This window comes from Heliangelus exortis, chromosome 1 (genome assembly GCF_036169615.1).
Source record: "Heliangelus exortis chromosome 1, bHelExo1.hap1, whole genome shotgun sequence".
NCBI lineage: Eukaryota > Metazoa > Chordata > Aves > Apodiformes > Trochilidae > Heliangelus > Heliangelus exortis.
In genome coordinates, this window is record NC_092422.1 from 129096232 (window position 1) to 129122150 (window position 25919).

The 25919-nt window shown below is 38.1% G+C and overlaps 1 protein-coding gene across 5 annotated transcripts in view; it reads right to left on the reverse strand.

Annotated features, from left to right (window-relative positions):
- Positions 1–25919, reverse strand: part of ACSS3 (acyl-CoA synthetase short chain family member 3) — a 93160-nt gene that overhangs the window by 15551 nt on the left and 51690 nt on the right. For all 5 annotated transcript variants that reach the window (XR_011730280.1, XM_071766278.1, XM_071766290.1 and 2 more), the window contains 2 exons: positions 11624–11719; positions 9343–9406 (listed from right to left, as the gene is read on the reverse strand). Coding sequence is in view for 4 of the 5 variants with exons in the window: in XM_071766278.1 (XP_071622379.1) it covers positions 9343–9406; positions 11624–11719 (160 nt within the window). In the remaining variant the exon portion in view is untranslated. The remainder of the gene's footprint in view (positions 1–9342; positions 9407–11623; positions 11720–25919) is intronic.

The window sequence follows — 25919 nt, forward strand, 5'->3', positions numbered from 1 at the left end:
TTACCTTTTAATTTCAAATTTTGTAAAAAATGCATAGGTCTGAATTTTTATCTCACTTATGCCAGTTTTTCACCAATGCAGCAGTAGCAGCTCCAATTATACCATACTCCACTAACTCCAGTGAGATTAAGATGAGAGTTGCAGGCACATGGATCCAGGCACATTTCTCATTACAAGGTTGAATACATTTAAAACAGCATAAGGAAAACCAGGCAAACTGTGTAAATTAATGATGTAAATTATATGGGTTCACTTTACACAGATTCACTCCGATTCCATTTTACAAAGATAAGAAGGCAGTATCATAATGAAGTGGAGAAACTAAGATTAGGTGAGCTTGGCAAAATCACAGGAAAATTCTTAAGTGCTTTCACAGTACCTGTTTTCTGCTAGAGAATTTTAAATTACAATCATTATCATTTTTTTCAAGGATTGTTTTACAGTCTACTTCTCATAGAACAGTGGCTGACCTTACATAGAACAGTCCATCTGTAGCTTAGCCCTGGAAAATCTGACTCCATGTATCACACCATTTCAGTATGTCACTCCTCAAAATTATGAAAGATTGCTTGTTATTGGAACAAAGCAATTATAGACACATCCCTCACAAGGAAGTTTAAAGAAAAAAGCAGATTTCTAAAAGCACAAATGAAAGCCAGAAACTATTAGAGATGCTACCTTCCTGAATTTCAGATAAGACATAATTTTATTTTATGGTAGACTATGGTACTCACAAGCTGCTCATTATAGTCAGTCAAAGCAAGAGTTTGTCCTTCTGAATGGAGCTAAGTCATTTTGACTGGCAACTATATTATTATATTATTACTCAGAATTTATGTAGTACTGTGAATAAACACACTTAAAAACACTTAAAACTTTTGACTGCAAGTTCAAAAACCATCTGGAATCTAGAAGCTTTTTCATATAAGAGGAACAGCACTGGAAAAAGGGTGGAAAGGGGCAACAGAAGAAATGGCATGTCAACCATTCACAAGTCTGCATGAAAGAGCTTTTTATAAGCTGAAAGAGGTCTCAAAAGTAGTTGGTTCCAGGGTGGATTTTGCAGGGAAAAAAACTCCAACAATTTAGTGGGGAAGAGCGAAAGCATCACACCCGAGTGAAAGTGCTTTGAAAAGGTTCAAATGCTACTCACATGTACTCAGCCATAAATCTGTTGGAGCACCCACCTTTGGCCAAACTGCTTCCACACTGAAAGGCCTACTCATTTTTTCACTTGTAAAGGGAAAAGACAAAGCTGATTTTAAAAAAAACAAAAAGACATGTAGTCTGGCAGGGAGAGAATATTTTGCATGGATTCAGCTAACTGTCTCATCTGACCTCCCATACAGCACAGCTAAAAGGATGTCATCTACTAATCCTGTTTCAAGCCCATAACTTTTAGTTCATGTGTCTTAAAGGCAGATATCCAAGTTTGACATCGAGGTGTCAAAGAAACCCACTATATATCCAAGAATTTGCTTCAATAGCTTAATACTTTTCCTGTTAAAATTATGTGTTTTACTTCTCATCTGAATATATCTAGCTTCAGCTTCCAATCTCTGTAATGCTAGATTAATTAGCAGTCTCTCAGATGACTTTGTTCTGTGGGTATTTCCTGACCTTGATAAAGTCATTACTTAAGTGATCTTGGATAAACTACATACCACAAATTAAACTTTAAATTTATTTTAACCAGGCTTTCCAGCACTCAACTCTCATTCATGCCTTCACCAAAATCCGGTTTCTCAATAGCCTTTTGAAACAGACATAACAACATTAATACTTTTACTAAAGTCATGTCCACAGATAATAATAACAGTTCCTTTTCAGTCTTCCTGCTGAATAACAAGGGATCACACTTCCTGCTCAGTTACAGTTCCATTTCATCCAGATTTCTTGTGCATTCAGACGTTTATGCATTGTGACATAAAAAGCTCCCTTGAAAGTCACTGCTTTCTAGGGTACAGTCCTTAATTTTTAAAATGTTATAGATTTTCACTGTTCCTAGGTGTATGACCTTTACTTATTGGAAGTGGTCTATGCAAGATGACAAATTTTCTTTACACAGTTCTACAAGTAACACTTCTCTCCCTCCAGCAATCTTCCTTGAGAGCAGCCACGCAGATGGGTCTGCAACATCTCTCAATGGAGTTGCCTTTCATTTTCTGACACCTTATGCAATTTTTTTATTTCATTATTTTATATTTTTAAAAGCAACAGGGAAACATTAAAACCTCCCTTCCAAAACATCATCAAACTGACAAAATATAAAAACAACTCTAGCAATGGAGGTATGGCTTAATTCCCTCAGACACACTAGAACAATCACATATGACAAAGACAGATGCTTCTTAGAGTGTCTAAGTACTTGAATTCTGGAGATAATTACATTCATAGACAGAAATTTCAGAATATTGAGTATTTTTTTTATCATTAGAACAAACTGACTGACAATAGACTATTGTTTTAGAAGCACTGAATGGAAACAGTGTCACACACAAAAAATGAAAAATTGACAACATTCATTACTGAGACAATATGTACCAGTAGGAACTTCAGCAGCTATTCTGGCATCTCAGACAGCTTTTATCTAACTGTCTTTCTTCTGAGTTAAGGCCTTACACACCTTTCTTGGCTTCAGTGGTGTCCCCCCTTGCTTACACTACCCAAAAACCTGCCATTGCCTCCTGGCTTCCTTTTCTTGCTGGGAGGAAGAGCACAACTGAGGGCTCTGATCTTTCTCATGAGTACCCCAGGCTATAAGAATGCTCTTATATTGACACAGCAAGTCTTGCAATACTTTTCTTTTTTCGTTTTAATGGGATACAAAGGTACTGCAGTATGCTGTAAAAGACGACATCTTTTTCTTTTCCTTTTCTTCCCTTCAAGCTCATTTGGTTAGCATTTCTATTGTGCATCTTAATGACTACATTCCTGGCTCCAGGTTGCTTTAGACTTCCACACAGACACTGGTTTTTTTATTTTTAATGCATTATAAGAAATGTAAAATAAGTAAGGTTTTTATGGAACATGCATTTGCTGTCTGAATACAATATATATAAGATTAAACACAGAATCACAAACAGTGAAATTCTGAATGGGTTTTTTTACTTCTGAACAACATCTCTTCCACTAATGGATATTAACTTTGTGGTATTTGCTTCACAAGTCCTGTCACATTTATATGCAGCTAACTTAAAATTTAAAATTATAAAAAGCTGTAAGTTTAACACTATCCCATCTATGTAAAACCTCTGAATAAGTATTTTTTAGTTTACAGTTCTACAGCACTATACATAAAGTTTTGCATTATTTTAGCCTATATGATGGGGTGGGTCATAATTTGAATAATTTTAACTATTGACAAGGCATTAAAATTTCTTTCCTCTTCTTCCACTAATCACAAATTCATTAAAAAAACCACAACACATTAACAGTCTTCAGAGCCTCTTGCACCGTCAATATTCTTCAACAAAACTAAACCAAGGCAACCAAAGAATTTCAGAATCACTGCACAATATAAATACGTTGTCTCACATCTTTATAAACATGGAACAGAAACATTTATGTTATTCTGTGCAATGGAGATCTATAAAACAGATTTGTAAATACTTACCTCCTAAGCCTTCATTATTATGGCACAAAAACCAAAATAAACACTAGAGGAATTGTAACTAGAGTCTAGTGGGAAATTTACTGGCAAGCAATACTCTCTGGATAGAATGAGTAAATGTAGCCCTCTTGGTGTTTCAGATGAACATAAAGAATAATGCTAGCTAATGAGGCAGTGCTGAGAACTCCCTCATAAAATAAATGTAATAGTTCTGCAGTATTTATGACGTAGAAGAGCAAAATCGAGTTTCCAACTGCAACAGAATTTAAGGTGGATTTCTCTTTGCTACTCTTCCTTATGAGAACAAACAACTCATGAAAATTCTCATGGCTGATCATTATTACACATACACTTATGCACACGCATTTTCAAGTGTGCATTAATTTCAGACAGGTCAGAAAAATGCTGGCATAAATGTCAATAAATCAGGCTGGTCTTGCTAATGGGAATGGAGGTCATTGCTGCAATGATTTTCTGTTCAGAACAAACCTTTGGTTAATTATCTTTCATGTCCAAAGATTTTAGCCCCAAAAATGTAAATTTAGAAACAATTCATACAAGCCCATTATCATCAGCTGCAGTCATCTTCATTTTTCCTTGCCCTTGCATCATAAATGTTGTGACAATGCATTTGATTCTTTTATCCTGAAAGACTTGTTAAGTCAAAAAGATTTTTGCACTGTCCAGGCAAATTAGCTTGCATGAGTTCTTATCAGCAAAAGTTTTTCTAAAGGACATAGATAATGATCATATATTAAAAAAAAAATTAAATTCCAGGTATCAGTTGGCAGAGGAAGAAAGTCCTTGGAGCAGAAAAATAGAATAATTAGGTTTAAAAAAAAAAAAACTTTCTGAAGTATTGGACATCTGCAGAATAAAATTAAAGTTTAAAACTCTATTGTAAGAATAAATATTTAAATATATACTTATAAGCATTGCAGGCCTCAAGCAGCCCCCAGTCTTTTCCAGGAATTAGACTAGGATAAAAATTACCAAGAACAGCAGCACAGCACTTTGTTTGCACAGCTGGTACTGTAAGCAGCATGTGGCCATTCCCCTCTCAAAGAAATACCAAAGAATATTTCTAAACTCACATATGCTGCAGATAAAGTGAATACCTGTGGTTTTTTTCTAAAATGTTACACCATATTTTGCTGCTGACAGTTGGACAGAGTAATAGTCACAACTATCCAGACTCCTCCCTTTTATCTGGCTGCACACAGACATGTCCCTGGAGTGACAAAGAAACACTGCAAGCAACAAGGATTATCCCCACTATTTTTAAGGGGTCTGTACATGTAGAAGCCTGCTGAAGAGATGAAAAGAAGAAATAATTCTTTGCAGGAGGGCTTTATGAAAACCAGCCCTAATCAAGAACTGAAAAGTTTTACAGCTAAATAACTGCTTTACTGAATGAAGCAGAAGATAGAAAAATGTGATGCCATAATCTAACAGTCACAGATTTTTATCACCAAAAAAACCCTCACTACTGCAGCAAATCATCACTTACCAGAATGAAACCTGGAACAAAATGTTAAGGGACTGCAAAACTAAAACAAGATTCTTCTAACAGTCCAAAGAATCAAATGGTGGAAGTGTTAATATATCTTCAATTGGCCTCCTAAAGCTTATCAATACCTTTGCCTTGTTTTCTTCTTTTCTTTCTTGTTTTCTTTCTTTCTTTTTTTTTTTTTTTAATGGCTAAGCTGCTGAATGAACTTTAAGAGATCTCACTGTCTTAAAAAACTAAGTCAAAAAACAGGCTGAAGGAGAAAAAGGGGTGATACTTAACCTATCACAGAACTGGCTCCATATTAACTATGTTAATGACAAATTGTAATTTCTTTGCCCTCACTCCAACCCCTTTTTCAGAATGGATATTACAATAAATATGGACATGATAAAATAACAGTATTCCTGTGCCATTAATCTTTCTTGAGTGACACAACGCAAAACAAAAACCACACCCTTTTTCCTCTGTCAGTTTATTTGCTGGCAGCAGAAGTCATGCTGCAAAAAATTAAACAAAATAAAAAAAGAAAAGCAACTACAACAACAAATATATAAACATATTTGTAACCATGCAACCCCTAAAGATGAATGCCTAAATGTGGGGTCACACTAGGGAAGATAAATTCTGGCTTTAAGGATTTCACAGTAACCCCAAAGAGGACATTCTAATATGACAATATCCATTCCTGACAAGCACTTAAAGATAGTAATGACAGATTGTTCAGCAGAGTTGCCAAGGATTGAGCTTATTTCACTTTGCCTTTGATAGGTAACACTGAGCACTGACCCTGAGTTAGCTGTGCCATGCCTGCAGTCAGTGGAGAGACAGGAGCACATCTGGAAGGCAATTTATTTCATTTTAGTTAATGCCTAATACAGGTAGGATCAATGTTCTTACAGAATACTTTTCCCTGTCTCCACTGTTTTATTGTGGCACTACAGAGGTGAGGGCTTTGAAATATAGCCCTCCACTGTGACCTGGACTGCTGATACTGTAAACCAAAGCCTACAAAAGGCCAGAGAAATTTTAATTATTCATATTCAGCAATGGAATGATTGCACAGTCTTACATATTTGTAAGGGACTGGAGAGAGGAAGCACTGTAGTTACTCCTGTGGACCCTTTTAGGCTGGTCTGCAGGGAGTGGGGCCACCCAAGCCACCCTTGCAACCCCCCCACTCTCCCAACCTGAAAGAAATCCTCGTTAGCACTTCCAAAGGGATCTATCAACAGGTAAGGGTCTGCATATGGCCTAGGGCCTCTGCATAGAGATAAGACCCAGATAAGGACTGGGGAACAAAATGAGTGGCAGTCTGCTCTGGCTGTTCAATCTGATATAACCTCAACCACCCTTACTAAGTAAAACAGGACTGTAAAAATGAGGGGCTGCATTGGTGGGCTTTGGGAGTTTCATTGACACCAACCCTGCCCTGCTGGCTGGCTGAACACTGGGTCCAGGACCACTGGTTTTCTATTATCTCAATTTTTCTTCTACTCTCTCACTTTCTCTTTCCTATAATGAATATGCAAATATATTTTTTTCCAGATTACACAGCATTAACATCCACATATCGCATTTTTTGTGATCTAAATAATCAGCCCGAACATTTATAACAATAGAAGTATCTACTTTTGTCCTTTTTTCTTTATATATATACATACATTCAACCGTACTTGTGGCTGACCTGATTTCCCTAGGAATTGCTCCAAAATAACCTTTGAGTAAGAGCAATAAAAATGCTATTTTGTTTGTAGAGAAACAGACCTTGAGTGTCATTTCACCTCAATCTGATCAAGGGGTATTTGGAAGGTCCGAGGGGGCTGTCATCTTTTGGTTACTCTCAAAGGGTAACTTTTCCTTCAAAGGGAAACCCTGGCCTGGGAGTTGGAATCTCCTTTGGCTGTCATCTGGGTCATGTCATAGGAAATCTGCATTTTAATGCATTCAAGGGAAGATAATGTGTGCACTTAAACACATGCCCACGTGTCCTGGTGGCTTGGCTTGGGTATCAGAACAAAATGTTCCACTATGAGAACTGGGCAGCACTAGAAAATTTTTCACCACATAAAAATGTTGGATATTGGAATAATCTTCCCATGGAAGTGGTGGATTCCCTGACACTAGAAACTTGAAAGTCTCAGCTTGACGGGGTGCTGGGCTCTCTCATCTAAACCGTATTTCTATCTAGAAAGGTTGGATAAGATCATCCTTGAGGTCTCTTCCAACCTGGCATTCTATGATTCTATGCTAAAAATTAGGCAGTCTATAGACTTTATCCTGAAAATACACATCTGTGCCACACAGTACAACCATTTCATCTGATTCTATTTTAATCTCCACAGGGGTCTAGTTATACTGGATCAGGAGTACAGCTAAGCAAAAAAAACCTCCACACCTTGCCAACTCCAACTCCCAAGCAAGCACTACACAACCCGCTCACATATTTATCACTGCCTTTCTGCAGCATCCCCCAGTGCCCTCAGCTCTTTGGTGTCTCATCTCCAGCTCGATCCTCAGCTAACTCTTCTCTTTAACAGCCCATCAATATCAGTACATTTGCCTCCTGAAAACAAGTCAACTCACTGAATAATAATGTTAACCTTTTTCTTTCTAATCATCCGTGCAACCAATGTAGAATCCAAGACAACCACAGAAGTGGATGAACGCATTTCTTGGGGCTTGTATTTGCTGGCAGTTAAGAAGAGTTCAAAAGGGAAGTATTTTCCGTGACTGAAAACAGAGGTGGCTCCAGCTAAGGTGTTAATCACAAAATAGGTACCTATCTGAAGGAAACACCCCCCCCCCCCCCCCATTTGCCAGAGGCAGCATGGGCTGTGGGGGGGAGTAGGACCCTATCAAGCTTTACAGAAGGAAATGTTCTGGCAACAGTGAGATAGCAGAAGGTAAAAGAAGATAAATGTAACTGATGTACTTTCAAAAAGAATATTAAAACTTATGGAATTTGTCTGGCAGGAGTCTAGTAAAAAATCACCTAAGTGATGCACAGCAATGTGGGTCTTTGGGGTTTTTTACTTTGGCTTGTTGGGTTTCTTGGTTTGTGTGTGTGTTTTGGTTGGTTGTTTTTCTTTTTTCTAGAGTTTTTTCCTTTATGTATTTTTGCACAAATATCAACATAATTGAAGACTGTTTCATGCAAAGCACACTCATACGCATCTTGCTGTTTTTACAGATATCAGAAGACCCACAGGTTTAGGATTTGTGATCCTTTAGGATTGCACATCAGTTGGGATTAGGAGATGGAGGAAGAGGAGGCAGAGTCACACCATTAAACCAAAGCATATCAATCTGCATTGTTATAATATTTCACTAAACTGAAAGATAAAACAGTGAAGAGAATGAGCCAGTGTCTTGCTCATATATCCCAACAGGAAGGCTGAATCCTGTGCCAACAGGCTGGTGTCATCGTTTGATTTTGAGGAACTAAAGAAGGAGGGCTTTCTGACAGAGGGGAAAAACACAAAGGGAGGGGTCTATCCCCTCCCCTTTCCTGCCCATACTCTATAAAGATGGGGAATGCCAGCAGCTGCTCCTCTTTCCTTTCTGTTCATCCTCGCTGCGCTGCTGTTCCCCTGCGCTCCTTTATCCCCAGCTCCCCACCTGCTCTCCAGAATCCACATCCATCGGCTGCTGGGAAGAGCCCTGGAGCCCCTCCTGAGTCGGCCCTGCTGCAAGGGGCCCTCAGGCACCCATCCCTGCCAGCATCGAGATCGGGTTGGATATAGATACTTGTATAAATTAGTATATTTATTCCTTTATCCCTGCTGTTACTGCTTTTCCCCTGTGCTAGTAAATCTGTCTCCAATTGTTTTCAATTTCCAACTTTGAGTCTTCAGTTTTTATTCCCCTTTTATCTTCCCTTTGGGGGTGGTGGTGGCGGGATAATAATAATTCTGTCCCTTGGTTTTCAGACCACCCAAACTGCTAAGCCGTGACAGCTGCTAATTAAGAAAATAGTAAACTTTGCTGTCGTTTATGGAAAAAAACAGCAATCCGTGCTCATTCACCTTCACAATTTCATCTGCAATTTTAAGCATTAATGGACATTAAAAGTTCCAGCAGTTTGGTATAATTGTCAGAGATAGACATGCTTTTCAACCCTCATTACTTCCGTTTTAGTTACCTGTATATATGTCCCAATCAAAAGACAACCCATGAAGGAAGCTGTTCTTAACTGTAAGAGACTTAGTTTGCTTACTTTACCACAATATTTCCTAAAGCTTTTGCCTTCACCGGTTTCTTATTTTCATCCAGAATCATCACTGCAAAAAAGTAATATAAGAGATTGCCTGTCAAATATTGCATCTTTGGGTGGAGGACAGCATCTTACCTTCATGGATAACAAGTTATGTCACACATTAGAATGGCAACACACCGAGCAACAGAAGGACATAAATAAGTCATTTGGGAATTCCACACTAGATGATCTCATGGCCTTATTAACATTCAGCTTTAAAAGTCTTATAGAATACTTGTGCTTTGAGAACAGAAATACCTCAAAGTCAAAAAGGGAAAAATATAGAACTGAAGACACTTTGGTTCTGGAAAAATCTAAACTTCCAAATAGTAAATGACCTCTCAGATACATGACAAATAGAAGAAAATGTGTAGAGGTAACATGAGTGAAAAAACAACTAAGGTTACTGGAGGCTAACCCAGTTTGTGGAGAAATACTGTTCTCAGTAAATAAGTGTGTCTTGTTTTCAAAGACCCTCAAGATACCCAGAAGGATGCTCCCAAGCTGAAAAGGTTGATTGGAGTCTAGCATAAAGAGGTAAAGTAACTCAGGAACTAACCAAAGCTGCACAGCAGGGTAAAGCTAAAGCACAGTGAAGAATCCAGAGGTTCCAGCAGGAGCCTTTTCCCTGGATGACACTGTCCAATGGCTTTCAGTGAAAACATTGTATCCTGGTACTGCTGTTCCTGAGGAAAAAGAAGGGAACTACCCTCCGCCATGCAGCTATCTGGGAAATCTACTACAACCACCCATGCCATCTGAAGGTGTGGGCATAAGGAAGGCATGGCAACTTGGTCTGCAATAAATTGAATTAAATAAACTGAGATGACTAAAACATGGAAAAACATGGAGGAAAGGTTTCCATAGACTCAGCTTACATGGATTTAAAAACGTGCCTTTGGAAGCATGCCCAAGCAAAGAAAGCAATGCTCAGCTGGACCTAAATTACCACAAATAGTCTTACATTCTCTATTAGAAAGTTTCAGAGGAAATGGGGCAAAAAGAGTAACAAACTTCTGATTAAAATCCTGCTAAGGCTCTTATGAGTAGTATCATATCCTATCTGTTCAGAAATTGCCAAACATCTGTAATTTACTACTTCTCAGTGAAGCCACTCCTTCAAAGAGAATGATAATTTTTAAGTAACTGAAGATGCTGATGAAAGCAATGGCTCAGGACATAGACACAAGGAAGTCCACTAGGCCAGTTTTACAAATTCAGTGACTTGGAAGGAGAAACTAGGATATGAAATCAAACGTATTAATGGAACTTATGCAAAACTTGTGCACTTATGAAAAACTGCAAGAATGGCATAAATAAAAATGGTTCATAATCTGTAAACACATTTGTGTGTAAGTTTTAGCAATTATTTGTCTAGATTTCCTCTTCTCCTAATGATTATTACTAACATTTTTCTTCTTGATTTGCCAATGCAAATTTTACTGCTGCTTTCATTTAAAACAGTGAAACTGTAGAAAAAGCCTTAAAACACAGTATTTTTTTCTTATCTCTGTTATATCCAGTGTAGAAGTATGTGCTAGACCTTGCATATAATAAAGATAAGGAAAGTTGATCAACTGAGTGCCATAAAAATGATCAGAGCGCTGGAGCACCCCTACGAAGCCAGGCTGAAGAAGTTGGAGTTGTTCAGCCTGGAGAAGAGGAGGCTCCAAGGTGACCTTATAGCAGCTTTCCAATACCTGGAGAGGGCCTACAAGAAAGCTGGGGTAGGGCTTTTTGCCCTGGTATGTAGTGAGAGGACAAAGGGGCAATGGTTTCAAACTTGAAGAGGGGAGATTTAGATTAGACATTAGGAAAAAAACTTTTCCTACAAGGGTGGTCAGACACTGGCACAGGTTGCCCAGAGAAGCTGTGGATGCCCCTTCCCTGGAAGTGTTCAAGGCCAGGTTGGATGGGGGCTTGAGCAACCTGGTCTAGTGGGAGGTGTCCTTGCCCATGGCAGGAGAGTTGAATCTAGATGATCTTTAAGGTCCCTTCCAACACAAACCATTCTATGATTCTATAATAGTTTTCTTGACTGTAATTCCAAATTTCTTATTTACAACCATCTTCCACAACACAAAAAAAAAAACAAACCAACAGAGCTTGCTGTTACAGTAAGGAAGAAAATGTGTTAAGAACACTGCAATTAGCTTTCCCTATGAGGTTTGAAAGCTAAACAGCACTAGATCAGGAATATAAGCAATATTCTTTCCCAGTAAGATGTTTAACACAGTCTTACCATTGTATCCTGGCACTGGTTTTCCTGCCTGTCCAGGTGGAGGTGTTGTAGAGTTCCCCAAACCAATACAGGAAGCAGTAATTGCAGAACCAGACTCTGGTAAGTGAACACAAATGTTGTCAGTTAGGGTTATTCTTAGTGTTATTAAGTATTTATTAGTTCTAAGTTTTATTTCTAGTTTTAGCACCTCAAAATAATAACAAAATCCCAGAAAAGCAACTGAAGATTTAGAATTGAGAAGCTTTTTGGTATTCTCTAATGAATTTAAGTTCATTATAGAAATACACATTCTTCAAAAGGGAACTTTTTCCATTCCCTAGAATACAGAAATAATCTGCATTTCACCTGTAGTTTATTCTGCTATGGCTATAAGGTTATATCACACCAGTTAGAAACTACCTACAGCAAAACCATGATAGAAATAATGGGTTGGACCAATGTACTTCAAAGGTTATTTCATAATTCAATACCCTTGAGAAGAATGAATTCCAGCAAAAAAGTACCAACCCATTCTTGTTTGATTATCCTGTTCTCATAGACCAATATCAAAATGTTTGTTGTTCTGGTTTTGATTTATTTGTTGTTCTATTCCAGTGAGACACGGGAACAGGCTGCCCAGGATGGTTGTGGATTCCCCCTCTCTGAAAATCTTCACAGCCAGGCTGGATGGGGCTTGGAGCAAACTTGTCTAGTGGGAGGTGTCCCTGCCCATGGCAGGGGGGTTGGAACCAAATGATCTTCAATGTCCCTTTTAACCAAACCATTCTGTGATTCTGTTTTGGTAAATAAATGCTGCATCTTGTTCATGACAGTACCAGTCAGGAAGACCAGAGCAAAGCTAGTGTCTAACAAAATTTACTCTTAATCATGAAGTTAGGAATACATCTCTAATCCTGGAGATCTCACTAGTATTTCTTGGTGAGAAATGTTTCAGACAACGAAATGACGCAAATAGGGTTGAAAAGTCAGACTTTTCAGTGTTGCCAAAACAAGCTCAAAAGGATCAATCAAAGGAATGTGAATAAAACTGCTGCAAGATTTTATGAGCATAATCCAGGTATTTTCTCCTCCACCACCTAAAAACACCTATGTGTTTTACTAACCACAGCATTTTGGACTCTTTTGGGAATGCTGGAAGGGAAGTGGGAGAAGATGATGTAAACTTTGAGACACAGAAAACAAAGTGCATGTAGCTGTAAATATTATCAGGAACCCCATATGAGACTTTATAAACATGACTTTACCATTCTGGAGATGTCTCAGGTCACTTGGCCTGGAATTCATAGTCAACACCATCCTCAAGTATCAGCAAAAGAAAGATTTGTCTTAAGCTCTCTATTTATATGTGATCAGTATGGTCAAAACTATTTGCAGTTCTTTTGCATTAGGAAATTACAGTTGGTTTTGCTATGAATTTTCTCAGTTTCCATAGCATTCATCTGCCACTTTAGAAGTTGTTAAATGACTATTCAAGTGCTAAAAGAAGCAAGAACAAGAACAAAAATACAGAATATGTGGCAGTTTTAGTTGTTAGTAGCTGAAAAATTAGCATTACCACAATTTAGTTAAGCTCAGGCCTAACTCCAGCTGTGGGACACAGAATGAGTATTATCAGGCCTAAATGCTAATAAAGATGGACAAAATAAACATGCTTAGTTGATTCCTCATCTTTCTCAGCTCCTTCTTCTACAGGATGCACATTCCCCACACCATTGCAGATCCTAACTCTTTCTTGCAACAAGCAGAACACCCAGGCTACTATTACAGTGGTTACATGATACCAAAATGATCCAGAGTACCCGGTCCATGCTCACTCTAAAAGTTGCAGGAAAAAGAAACTCACAGTTTATTGAACAGCTTAGGAGCTTTGTTTTATGTACAGTATCTATCCTGAAGACTTGTTTTCCTCTAATCCTCAGAATGAAAATCAGTATTTTTCTTAGAGACTACTGAATCAGAAAAGACAGTGGAAGGGAGAGTTTCTTTTTGACTCTGTTAGGAGGAAAAGTAGTGGTAGCATGGAGTATATCTTGCTTTATATATTGCATGGCAACAGCTAGAAACCATACTGTAACAGATCAGCTGAGAAAGATATTCATCACTTTTTGCTACTGAGAGGTAGGGAACACACCATTACTGTTAACCTGAGATACCAGTAAGATTTGTATGAACTTGGAACTGACAAACATTCCTAATCAAAAGTTTTCCATCCAAAAAACCTGAGGGAGAGGGGGAATCTGAAATTTCTGAAAATTAGATTGGAGTTACTCGAATCTCTTGTACACTGCTAATGAAAACAACATGAACTAGAAGGGATACTTCATCATACTAATTTGCCTGTCTTTGTCCTTGCTTTTTGGACAACAGTGAATAAGACCAAATGAAAGCCTACTTATTCTAAATAAGAATCACAAGTTCTAAAACTTTGTGAATAGATCTTTATAATCACTGCTATTTCTTCTATTGTCTTCTCAATTACCAGTGGATATATCATTTTTATACTTACACAGAGATCTGATTTCTAAGCTGTACACTTGGTTCCCATGGGTCAATAAGACTTTTTATATACATGAAAAAAATGTGGGTTTTGGTGCTTGGACTAGATATTAATTAGAGATGGAATCACAAAAGCATCTGGTCTTTGTGTTAGGTTAACAATTCCTGAATGCTAAACATTCTTTCACAATGTAGAAGAACAAAGGAATGCAGTCAAAGGCTAGAAAGAATCTTTGCACTGTACACTTTTTGGAAAATCAATGCATGTCTTCCAAACAGGATGCTGGACTGAAATACCAATTTACTAAATCTATCAGAAAACAGCAGCCCCTTTCTAGGACAGCATTTTTATCACAGAAAAACAGCGTGGCTTAGAAGTAGTATTCAATTCAAAATCCTACCAAAAACAAATCATCACTGTGCAGAATACAGAAAAATAATTACTGGTGAGTTTAATTACTGAATTATTTAATAATATTTAATAATTACTGAAAATTTCCGCACCACTTATGTGCAATACAAGTACTTTGTGGCCCTTTTACAAATATTTTCAGAAAGTAAAGTTGCCTAAGAATCTTTGTTTTCAAATAAGGTTGGTTTCTCTACGATTCAAATCAGGACATATAAGCAGGTTACAAGACTGAGGTCTGAGAGTGGAAACAACAGCAGTTTGAAGAGGGATAAGGCCTATCAAATGGACCTTGTGTGCTGCCTACCCCTTTCATCAGCTTTCTGAATATACAAACATACCTTTTGTTCCTGACACTGACTTATATAGAATTACAGAGTCCCCAAAATTAATGCACAGTGTTTAGTCAGATTCCCAGTGATGAAGCCTTTAGGAACCTCAATATTTTTAATGTAAGGAACAGAACAGTAGATCTCTCTTCCAGTCGGTCCCTTCTGCAAACATTTAGGCAGTAATCTTCCACTCACTACACAAGCAAGCTCACCTGCCAGCTTTTCAGGGAGACCTGGATCATAAAACTGATACCCTTTTCTCATAACACCTTATAATGTGAAAATGAAACAGGTATTTAGAAGAGCAGTGTTTTACACTGGAAAAGCAGCTATGTTTCACAGCTAGTCTGGTGACTACATTCTGCAAGTGCTCTGAGTTATATTAGAATTAATATATATACCTCAGAGAATAATGAAGAACACTTCACTGAAACTTGGAAGAGAGACCTCATGAGAGATTGCCTTAAAATCATAGTTGGTAAAGTGTCCCAAGTCCCTCCTTCCATTTTTACATACAGAATAAGGGTTGATGTAAAAAAAACAGCTGGTGAAATTGAAAGATGTGACATTCTTTATGTTGCCCCACTCTAAACAAAGAGGAAAGATATTTCAATATTATTAAGTGGCATTAGAAAGTAAATTTATAGCCCAGTACAGGCTATTTATATTTATTTATGTATTTATATATTTGCATATTTATATTTATATATATATTATTTATATATATTTATATTTTCTGGTAGGAAATACATGGGGAAAATACACTGCATTCTGACATTAGTATTTGAGTTTAGGCTGCACTAACTGAATAATATAAGGCTGGTTGCTCTGAATTTCTCAGGATGCAATGGAGAGACACTGGAAGCATGCAAAAGAGCTGGAAGTTGCTATGTAGCAGGAAGGGAAAAAAAAAAAAAGAAAAAGAACAATCACTTGTCATACATTAACACATTAATGAATGTAATAGCTATAATACACTAAATTCTCACTGCAGCAGTACTGTTCTGAACCATTCTCCTGGAAAAACTGCCATTTTTGCTGAACAGAATTAGAATTACTACAGCAAAGGTCAGAACTGATAAAATGGAGAGAAGTTTCTATGGGAAGGAGGGAGATGCAGCTCCAAAGAGACTACTTGCACATATTCCTGCCACATAGTAGTGATTTTAATTATGCCAGAAAGGTGGAATGAAAGTAAAAGCAACATGCTTTCTAGTATGGAAGCAATTACTGGGCAGCCAGGAAAAGAAAAGTGGGAGTATCAGATGATTTACAGCACTTAAAATCTGTAACATGGCATACCATACGTCTTCCTTATAATAAAGCCAAATCTAATAAATAGCAGAAATCATATGTACCAGAAGGGTCCTGAAGATTCAGGAGCCAGATTATCCAGTTTTATACAGACCTCATTTCCTTCATTCTTCAGCATACAACTGTGCAAAACAAAGAAGTCAGTTTCCCAGTCAGTTCTTCATCGCTAAAACCTGAGCAAATTCCTAAGTCTCTGACTGCACTCACAGTACATGGCCTCACTCATAACTTGGGAGTTAGCACTATGAACCCTGTCAGTTTCTCTCTAGATAGCCAGGATGGAGGCTGGTAGCCCAGCAGCAGTTTAGTTTTATGATTAGTGGTCTCAGAAGACAATTTCAGAGAACTGCTTTCACTTCTGTACAGCAGAGCTCAGCCACGCCTTCAGCAAGGGCTCAAAAATATCTACTGTATTATTCTGCCATGAAACCTTCTTCATCTCTTCCCTAGGAGAGAGCTACACTCTGCCTAGCTCCAGGTTGGTGCATGAGATAATAGAGACCAAATACACCTGGTTAGTGCTGGGTATTTAATTACAAACAACCTGATGCTAATTGTCCTTCAACACCAAAACAGGGAAATGACCACCTGACCACTGTTATCCCAGAGGAGTAAAGGGCACAGAGAACAGCTTGAAAAATCCCAGTGCAATGGGATGTGTGATGCTGAGCTGGTAGCTGGCAGACTGCCACAAAAGTCCAGAGAACAGTTTCATCAACATTGTTACTATATGTTGATATACCATGATTTTTACTACCTTCTAAAGGTACCGGCAAGTTAAAAGTACTTTTCAGTTCTATGATAATCATATAATGATCCATGTTACTCACTTTCTCTTCATTTTGCTTAGCCCTGTTGTCAATTGATGTAAAATTTAATGATGGAGATTATACTTACTGAAATTCTTGTCTTCTGTTACATTTAGGAGGGTACAAATTATCCAGCAAATTATGGCAGAAAAGTGAGAGAAGTGAGAGACAACAATGACCGAAGAACTAGGAGAACTGTAAGTTCTTAAGGATCCCCCGGTTCGGTTTTATCAATTGTCAGAAAGCAAGTGTGAAATTGAATCCAATTCACACATTATGCACAATTAGGTTAAAGACAATCTGCTATCCTAAACTGTGAAAGACTTTGCTGGCTAGCAGTGAAACTTCAAAAACTCTTTCATTCACAGTTTGGTATTTCATTTCAGCCCTTATTTCTGAGGAGTATGACAGATGCAGCAGAAAAATTCTTGAAAAGTGACGGTATTTATAATTTATTTTTAATCCATCTGACTTTATTCTTAACTTATTCCTCTTATGAATTAGCCATCAACATGAATGTACCATGTATGTACCATCAACACAAGAAACACAAGGTGCATACCAAACACCAAAATACAGCAAGTCGCTGTCAAAATCTTAGCAAAATCTGTACGAAATACCAAATTTTAGATGAGGTCTGAAAGTTGAGTGATTTTGAATTAAGATTTTCATAGTTGTCTTACAAGTAGTTTTCAGTTAAGACTTTCTTGCATGTTATTTAGAGAGACTCACACCTACAGCATGACCTTGTCCATCAGGCTGCATACAATTTTAGACTGCATTCATTTGGCAGAAGATTGGAATAATTTGCTACCTTGAGGTGTGATGGCTGTAAATCATGTTCCTTCATCTCGGTAGTACTCTAAAAAAGAGGATTCAAAACCTCTGTATGTTAACTGTAAATCTCATGGAAAATCAAACGAGCTTTTCACCTATTCTTCACATCCAAGTGAAATTAAATTCTACCTTTCTTACTTGGTTAAATTGTATCCAGAGCTTAAAAAAATCCCTCTACTTAATCAAAGAATCACAGAAGATGCCAAGTTGGAAGGGACTCATCAGGATGATCAAATCCAACTCCTGTCCCGGTATAGGACCCCCCTAGGATCACACCAAGTGCCTGAGAGCATCATTCAAACACTTCTTGGACTCAGGCAGGTTTGGTGCTGTGACCACTTCCCCGGGGAGCTTGTTCCACTGCTCATCTGCCCTCTGAGTGAAAAACCTTTCCCTAATATCTAATACCTAATATCCCTAATACCTAAGCCTCCCCTGATTCACCTTCTTGCCAGAAATTAATGCCAGTCCCATCTCTTCCCCTCATGCAATGAGGGGTCAGTTGCTCTGATTCTGCCCAGTATGTGGCCACATGCATGGTAGGACTGGCCAAAGGGGTATGAAGGCAGTGCCAGAGGTGAAGGAGAGATGCTTCACTCCCTTTCACACACCCAGTTACACACTGCCACACCAAGCTATTTATCTCAGTATGTTTCATTTAAAACAGGAATAGTAACACAAGTACTTCCCCATGATCAATTTCTCCATTTAGTCTGATTCATGATTTAGGGTATCACTTTACATTTTACATGTCAAATGCAACACAGGTACACATTTAAACATAGAATCATAGAAATGCTCAGGCTGGAAAAGCCCTTGAAGATCATAGGAGTCCAACCTCGTCCTAACCCTATTACCCAGCTCCCCATGACCCACCACTAAACCATGTCCCCAAGCAATGGTCATCCAGACCATTTTTAAACAAATTCAGTGAGGGAGACTCAACCACCTCCCTGAGGAGCCTGTGCCAGTGCTTAACAACCCTTTCTTTAAAGAAGATTCTCCTGATACTGAAACTAAATCTCTGGTGATGCAACTTGAGGCCATTTCCCCTTGTCCTGTCATCTGTCACCAGTGAGAAGAGACCAACCCCACTCTCACCACAACCTCCTTTCAGGTATTTGTAAAGAGTGATAAGGTCTCCCCTCAGCCTCCATCTCCCCAGACTATGCAGCCCCAACATCTCAGTCACTCCTCACAAGGGATGTTTCCGAAACCCTTCACCAGCTCTATTGCCCTTCTTTGGACTTGCTCCAACACCTCAATGTCCTTTTTGTATTGAGGGGCCCAAAACTGAACACAGTACCTGAGGTGTGGCCTCACCAGTGCTGAGTACAGGGGCAGGATCACTTCTCTAGCCCTGCAGGTAACACAGTTTCTGATACAGGCCAGGATGCCATTGGCCTTCTTGCCCACCTGGGCACATTGCTGGCTCACATTCAGCCAACTGTATATCAATTCACCAAGGTCCTTTTCTGCCAGGCAGCTTTCCAGCCACTCTTCTCCAAGCCTGTAGCATTGCCTGGGGCTGTTATGACCAAAATGTAGGACCTGACACTTGGTCTTATTGAATTTGATACAGTTGGTCTCAGCCCAATGAGCCAGTCTGTCCACAGAATCTGGAGAGGTAAGTGCTTTCCTAAGCCAGGTAATTTTTCTGAAACAAACAGCTTTCTGAAAGCTCATCTATGTCATTACTCTCTTGGTTAAACTTTATACCAAATCCTAACCTGCAGTGGTACCAATGAGTGCCTCCCACGTCAGCTGGGACACTATTTCCAATCTTTAAAAGGAAATACTACATTACATTCCATGTTGCACTAATTATATATTTATTTAAGTAAATGCCTAGCATTTCCATATTATTATGCATGTATACAGCACTGAGAATACAGCTTCAAGCTGGTTTGCACAATCTAGGAATTATGATGTTAGAATTAACCTGACTGAAGCCACATTAACACGTGTACAACAATTGTGCACAGCTAGCCAGAAGTAGCGTTTCCCTCATCTCTTGCAATAGTATGGAACCAGAGGAAAAAAAATAACCCACAAAATAAACTAAAGGTATTTTGAAAATCTGAAGCTTGTTTCTCAAAATAAAATCCATTTTGTTGATAATGTTTTATTTTCTGAAAGTACCTGATTTTCCATGTTTATTCTTGGAACTGAACGTCAGAAGAGAAACCAGCAATTCTTTTCTTATTTTCACAGTGCTAAAAATCACTTCTAGTCATAATTCAATACCAAGAATACACAGAACAGTTGTGAAGGCCGAATACTACTTGTATAACAGTTCTATTACTATATGCAACCCTCTAATTTAAAAATAAAATCAACCTCCAAAACCATTAAATTTCCCCCAAGGCTCCCTTTCACAATCCTATCCAAACACAGAATGTGTTTACAACCACACATTTGTGATATCATACACATACACAAGGTTTCTTGAGGATTTCAAAGCACATCCAAATAAAATCTCCAAAAGTAATTGTGCAAACTGTAATTATAAAGAAGCTCTCACTCTCTTAGATAAAGGTTGGTAGGCATGACAAGTATTGAAACAAAACAAGGAAATAAGTTTGCTTATCATGAACTGGCAAGCTAGTCATAAAGCACCAGAAGTTAATGCATTCATTTTGTTAAGTATACCAGGCTCCTTTGTCTCCAAATGGTAATTTATAATGCACATCTTACAAGTTGCCTATAGCAAAATGACAGCCAAGATAATCAGAAGATGCTTTTTGGTCATATTTGGAAGATGTCAGGTGGCATGCTTAAAGATGCATTGAATGGGCCAATGCATGGAATTATATTTTCAAACTAAAAATCAATTTCAAATTTTTATTTTCCTCCTGCTCTAAGCTCATAGCTTATATAAGATTAAATACTATAAGATAAATGGAGATCATAAAAAGTAATTACACATCTCAGTGCTAACTGTTTACAGATTAATCATTTTGGGAAATCTCAATATATTGTATACATAGTAATACTGCCAAGATGGAAAAGATAGATAAAATTACTACTGTTAAATTCCAATTATTATTTTTTTTGTGTATCAGGGTCTAACGTTTTAGAAACTCTCATTCTCCCTTTTTCTACCTTCCCTGGGCAGCCTTTAATCCTGCAAAGGATCATTCCTTCCACGCACTAGATCCATGCAGCTTACTCCTAGCTTTCCTGTTCTTTAATCACCAGGAAAATCATCTACTTTACACTAATGAGGACTATTCTCTAAGCAACAACAAAAAAAAAGCAGTTGCCAAGCAACAAGAACGAGTTCAGCAACCTATAACATCTCTGCACACACACTAACTGGAGGTGATGTCACAGCTTGTCACCTTCAGGCAGATGAGACAACACTATTCTTATTTAACATACTCTTTCCTAAAGGTGTCCCCTCTTCTTCATTTACCTGTTCAGTGCACACTAAGCATCTCTAATGGCTGAGCTCTGTAATTTAAAACTGCTTTACAGTTCCTTTATTTTCAGTCATCTAAACCACATCAATAAAATCTTAAAAAGGAGGAGAACATTTATACTACTTCATTTATATTAATGCATGTCCCTGGCTGTATGTGGAAAGACAATCAGAAAAGAGTAAGATTAATAAGCACTGAGAAACTGAAGTAAAATGAGAACAGAAAAGCTTAATTCATACTTTATATCAATTCTAGGTTAGAAAATGTCATCGTAAATGAGACAAGAGTGGTGACAGCACAGCTGATACTGAATTTGTAACAAAACAGAAGAGCTGCTGATCAATAGTAAGAAAAAAGAGCATAGCCAGGAGGAAAAGGAAACATTGACAACCATTTAAAGTGCAGAGGTGCAAGGGTGTCTTCACTAGAAGGACCTAGCATGCTTACTGACTTAATTATGCCCAAGCTATAATCAGTTCCATTAATACAAAAACAAAACAAAAAATAAAAGAATCCATCTTTTTGTCAATACGAAAAAAAGGGGTCCATCTTTTTGTCACACCACAACACTCAGTCCATCTCTGAACCAGTACACTATTTGCACCACGATGCACTTCCCAAAATGCATGGGAGAACTGAAAGCCATGTGAAATGCACATCTGAAATAATCCTCAAGAGAAAATATTTTTTGAGGAGAAAACACACTTCATGAAATGGGGGAGACCACACAGACTAGCACCACAGTAAACCTGTGCTGCTGTAATGATTCACTGAAAGTAGAAACACCTTAGAGAATATGTATATAATCCAGACAAACATTTTTTCATGTCCAACAACACCTAAGCATAGTACATAATAAATAAGACTTTTCTGTAAAAAAATAATTTCACACTTTAGCAGATACAGTCTAAGCTTCTGCAGGAGAATCCTCTTCACAGGGATTACACAGAGGACACTGATGAAAATTCTAGACTAGAAGATGAGTATTGATGCCTGTAGGACAGAAATGCTACTGAGAGCAACACAATGATGTAAGGAGTGTCACCCATTTCACTGAGGCAGTGTCACCAGTCATACAGGATGGAGATGCTAACCTCTGTTAGCATGAGCAGAGGGAAGCTATTTACCATTAGATTAATAAGGATTACACTAATATAATGCCTGGTTCTGAATACCAGCAGTCCTCAATGCTTAACTCTCTTCTCTACCTGCCTGGAAGCAGGGTGCTCTGAGGTAAGGTTTTCACAAGTAAGCAGTTTCACCACATCTACAAATAAAGCACCTTCTGTAATTCTAATGCTCCATGTGACTTCCCCTATAAAGAGCTAAGCAGTCTATATCATAATGAAACACCTTCAACAAAAAATAAACGTGGGGTGGAATAAGAGTGAGGCTGAGGAAATTTTGGCTCTGCAATTACAGTACACTCCTGATTTGTACACACAGACCAAGGGCTCTGATGTTCCATGTAGAGGGAGGGCAGGTTTCCCTACTTTTCCTCCACATCTGAGTGGTAACATTACTGGAATACTAGGAGAGAGAGGCACCAACTGCTCTTCACAGGTCTAAGAGACCGGCTGGCTCCCCAAAGCAATTTAGCCCAAATTACTTGGCTCATTAGCAAATACGAGTGCCAAACTCCAATTAAAATCCATGTCCCTCCTTTAGGTTATGTTAAATTATCACAAGATTAAAATTGGAAGAACTAACAAAGCTGCAGCTTCAAAAGAGAGTTTGGAATGAGCTCCTTGATTTTGACAGAGATTGACCAAATAGACAAATTAAAAAAATGTACATAAAGGTTCTGTTCTTCTTCCTTTCTCTCAAGATAATGGTAAAGACCACTGTACAGAATGAGACAGCCACACACTAGTGAAAGTCTCTGCCTGGGCAATGCCCATGGCCCCTGAAGAAAATTCTTCCTCTTTTTGCTCCAGGAAGGACAATGAAAAACCTGGGTATCCTAATATGACACTGGAGGAAAGACTGTAACTAATGACACACAGTCCACATCTGCACAAGCCTCATTGCTAAGCAATGAGCAAAGGCTGAAACAACAATTATGTTCATACCATAGAAAGCCAGAATGCAAGCCTCTAGGTAAAGACATGATATATGACCACTTTTCTCCTCTTCCTTGACATGAATACCTGTTTTCAGTTCAGTTTTCCAGAAAATTTTGCTCAGAGGACTCTGTAACTCCGGGCTGCAGAAGTCTCTGCAGAGTAATTCCCACTTAAGCAGAACTCTTCTGCAGGACATCAGCTTCTAGTAAAGAAATATGAACCTAGTTGTGACATGATAAACCTGTCTTCAAACAGCATGAACTGCATCTATACTGAGACACCATCTGACAGCCTAACCAGTAGCCTGGGCTTTGGAAGAAATTTGTCTCATCTTTTTTATCTCAACTCCAGATTACTGAGGTCTATAACTCCAGAATTAAATCCTTGGCACTCTAAATAAATAATTAAATAAATAAATAAATAAATAATATCCAAGATTGTACTCTTTTGCTGAAAATTAAGAAGTCACCCTTTGTTTTGTCTCTTGGTCTGAAAATTTCACCATATTAAGGAATGCACAGGACTTATCTGTACAGTTTTGAAAGGGTTAAACCAGACTGAAAAAAAATCTAAATCTGGTAACCAAATGGAGGATGTGATGGAGGTCTAGATTGACAAGGTAATTCACCTGAAGAACAGTTCTGTAGTGGATAACTGGAAAAATTAGCTAACAGAATTCAGCTGCAAATCCATCTTTCCAGATATTCATGAGATGATTCACAATGTTGCCAAGACAACACAATGGAAACTGGAGACTGGGGACCAGTTCATGCTGCTTGGAGATCACAGTAATAAACTCTTCCCCATATATGACTGTGTTAAGTAGTACTTCACTGAAATACATTACACTGAGTACACTTTACTATGTTTCATATTTTTTGCACTGAATTCATGATACTGTTGTTTTGTTTGTATAGTCCTAATTAAAAAAAACTGTATAACTATTACTCCTATGTGGAATTACCTAATAATTGTATGTCCTAATAAAAATATTACCAACATAGCATTTGCATGTTTTAGTGTTAGGACACAGAGAAGGAACAATTTTAAAAGTGATAGAGTATATTAATTGTGCTACTTGGGGAATTACTAGCAGTAAATTTTACCACACTTTTGTCTCAGACTACCCAAGATCTCATTTCAACATGCATATACTACAGCCTTCTTTTTCAGCAGCCAAAATGCAGCAAGCACTATGTGATTTTTGACTTCATGCCTGCTGCAGACACCCCTTGCTTAATGGATGAGGCAACTCACTGAGGCAACACCTGCTAGGACATAGAGGATTATCCCCAGTTTGAACCTTCTAAACTTGCATGCTCTTTAACTTACTTTGCTTCCTATGAACAAAGATGCATGGAAACATGTCTCTTGACTGAGATTTTGACATGCATTTTATCACTGAATTTACATTTTCAGTTCTGTTTCGCCTGAATTTTCCTATAGGTCCTCAAAGACAGATTCTCAAAATGTTTCTGTTCAGAAATATCAAGAGAAAAAAAACTTTACATACTTATTATGAAAAAATGTAAATCTGATTTAGCTGCTTTTTTTTGGTTGGTTTTGTTTTGCTTTTTTTTCAAGTCAAAATTATGCAGGAGAGTTTCATTTCATTTCTTTTTACTATAAAAATATGGGATAGCTAACATGAAGGCAGTTGAGTATGTTTAACACAAGCCTCCACAGCCCATCACAATCTCATGGCTCTTTTACACTTTTTTTTCTTCTAGAACTCAAAGCTGGCTCCTAAACCAAGGTAACCCAGATTCACATTTCTTTGTGTACTGAGGCCTCTCTCAAGGATGTGACAAAGCAGGTACAACCCAAACACTATTTAGGCAATTTAAAATATATTTGGGAAGGTGCTCTGTAACATACTTACCTGGAATATTGAAACACAGATATTGAACAAGTTTCTTAAAGCATAACTACACACGGAGACAGAACAAGGTCCAAAACGTGCATTCCTGTTCACTTTTGGACGACAAAAAATCATTAAGTATACATAAATATGACAAGAAAAATTATCTTCGAGCAAGAAAAGCTCCGTTTTCTAAAACTGAATTTGCAGTGGCTTTCCGGATAGCCTGGGGCAATATACTTGTCTTTCTCAATTGCACATCCACATGACTGGAATAACTTTACTTACTTCACAGGGGTGTTAAAATAGTTGTGTTTGCATAACCACTCTGAAGATTAAAACTGCTATTTAATATTATGTGTCATTGCATAGAAATTAGTAAAAAATAAACACTTGCACAAATACAAAACAGGACTGTCCTCTCTCCATGTACAGATGGGGAGACATCATGATCACAGCCTCTCATCCTGCTGGGTGATTTTAACCACCCTGACATCTGTTGGAAAAGTAGCATGGCAAGCAGTAGACAATCCAGGAGACTCCTGGAGCACCCAGACGACAAGTTCTCAGGAAATTAACAGCCCTATCCAAGGGGATAGGGCTTGATGGTCACAAATCAAGTGAACTTATCAGGGATGTTAAAGTTGAAGGCAGCCTGGGCTGCACTAGTGCAGTTCACTGTCCTAAGGGGTATGAGACAGATGAAAAGCACAGTCAGGACTATAAATTTTAGGAAAGCAAACTTCC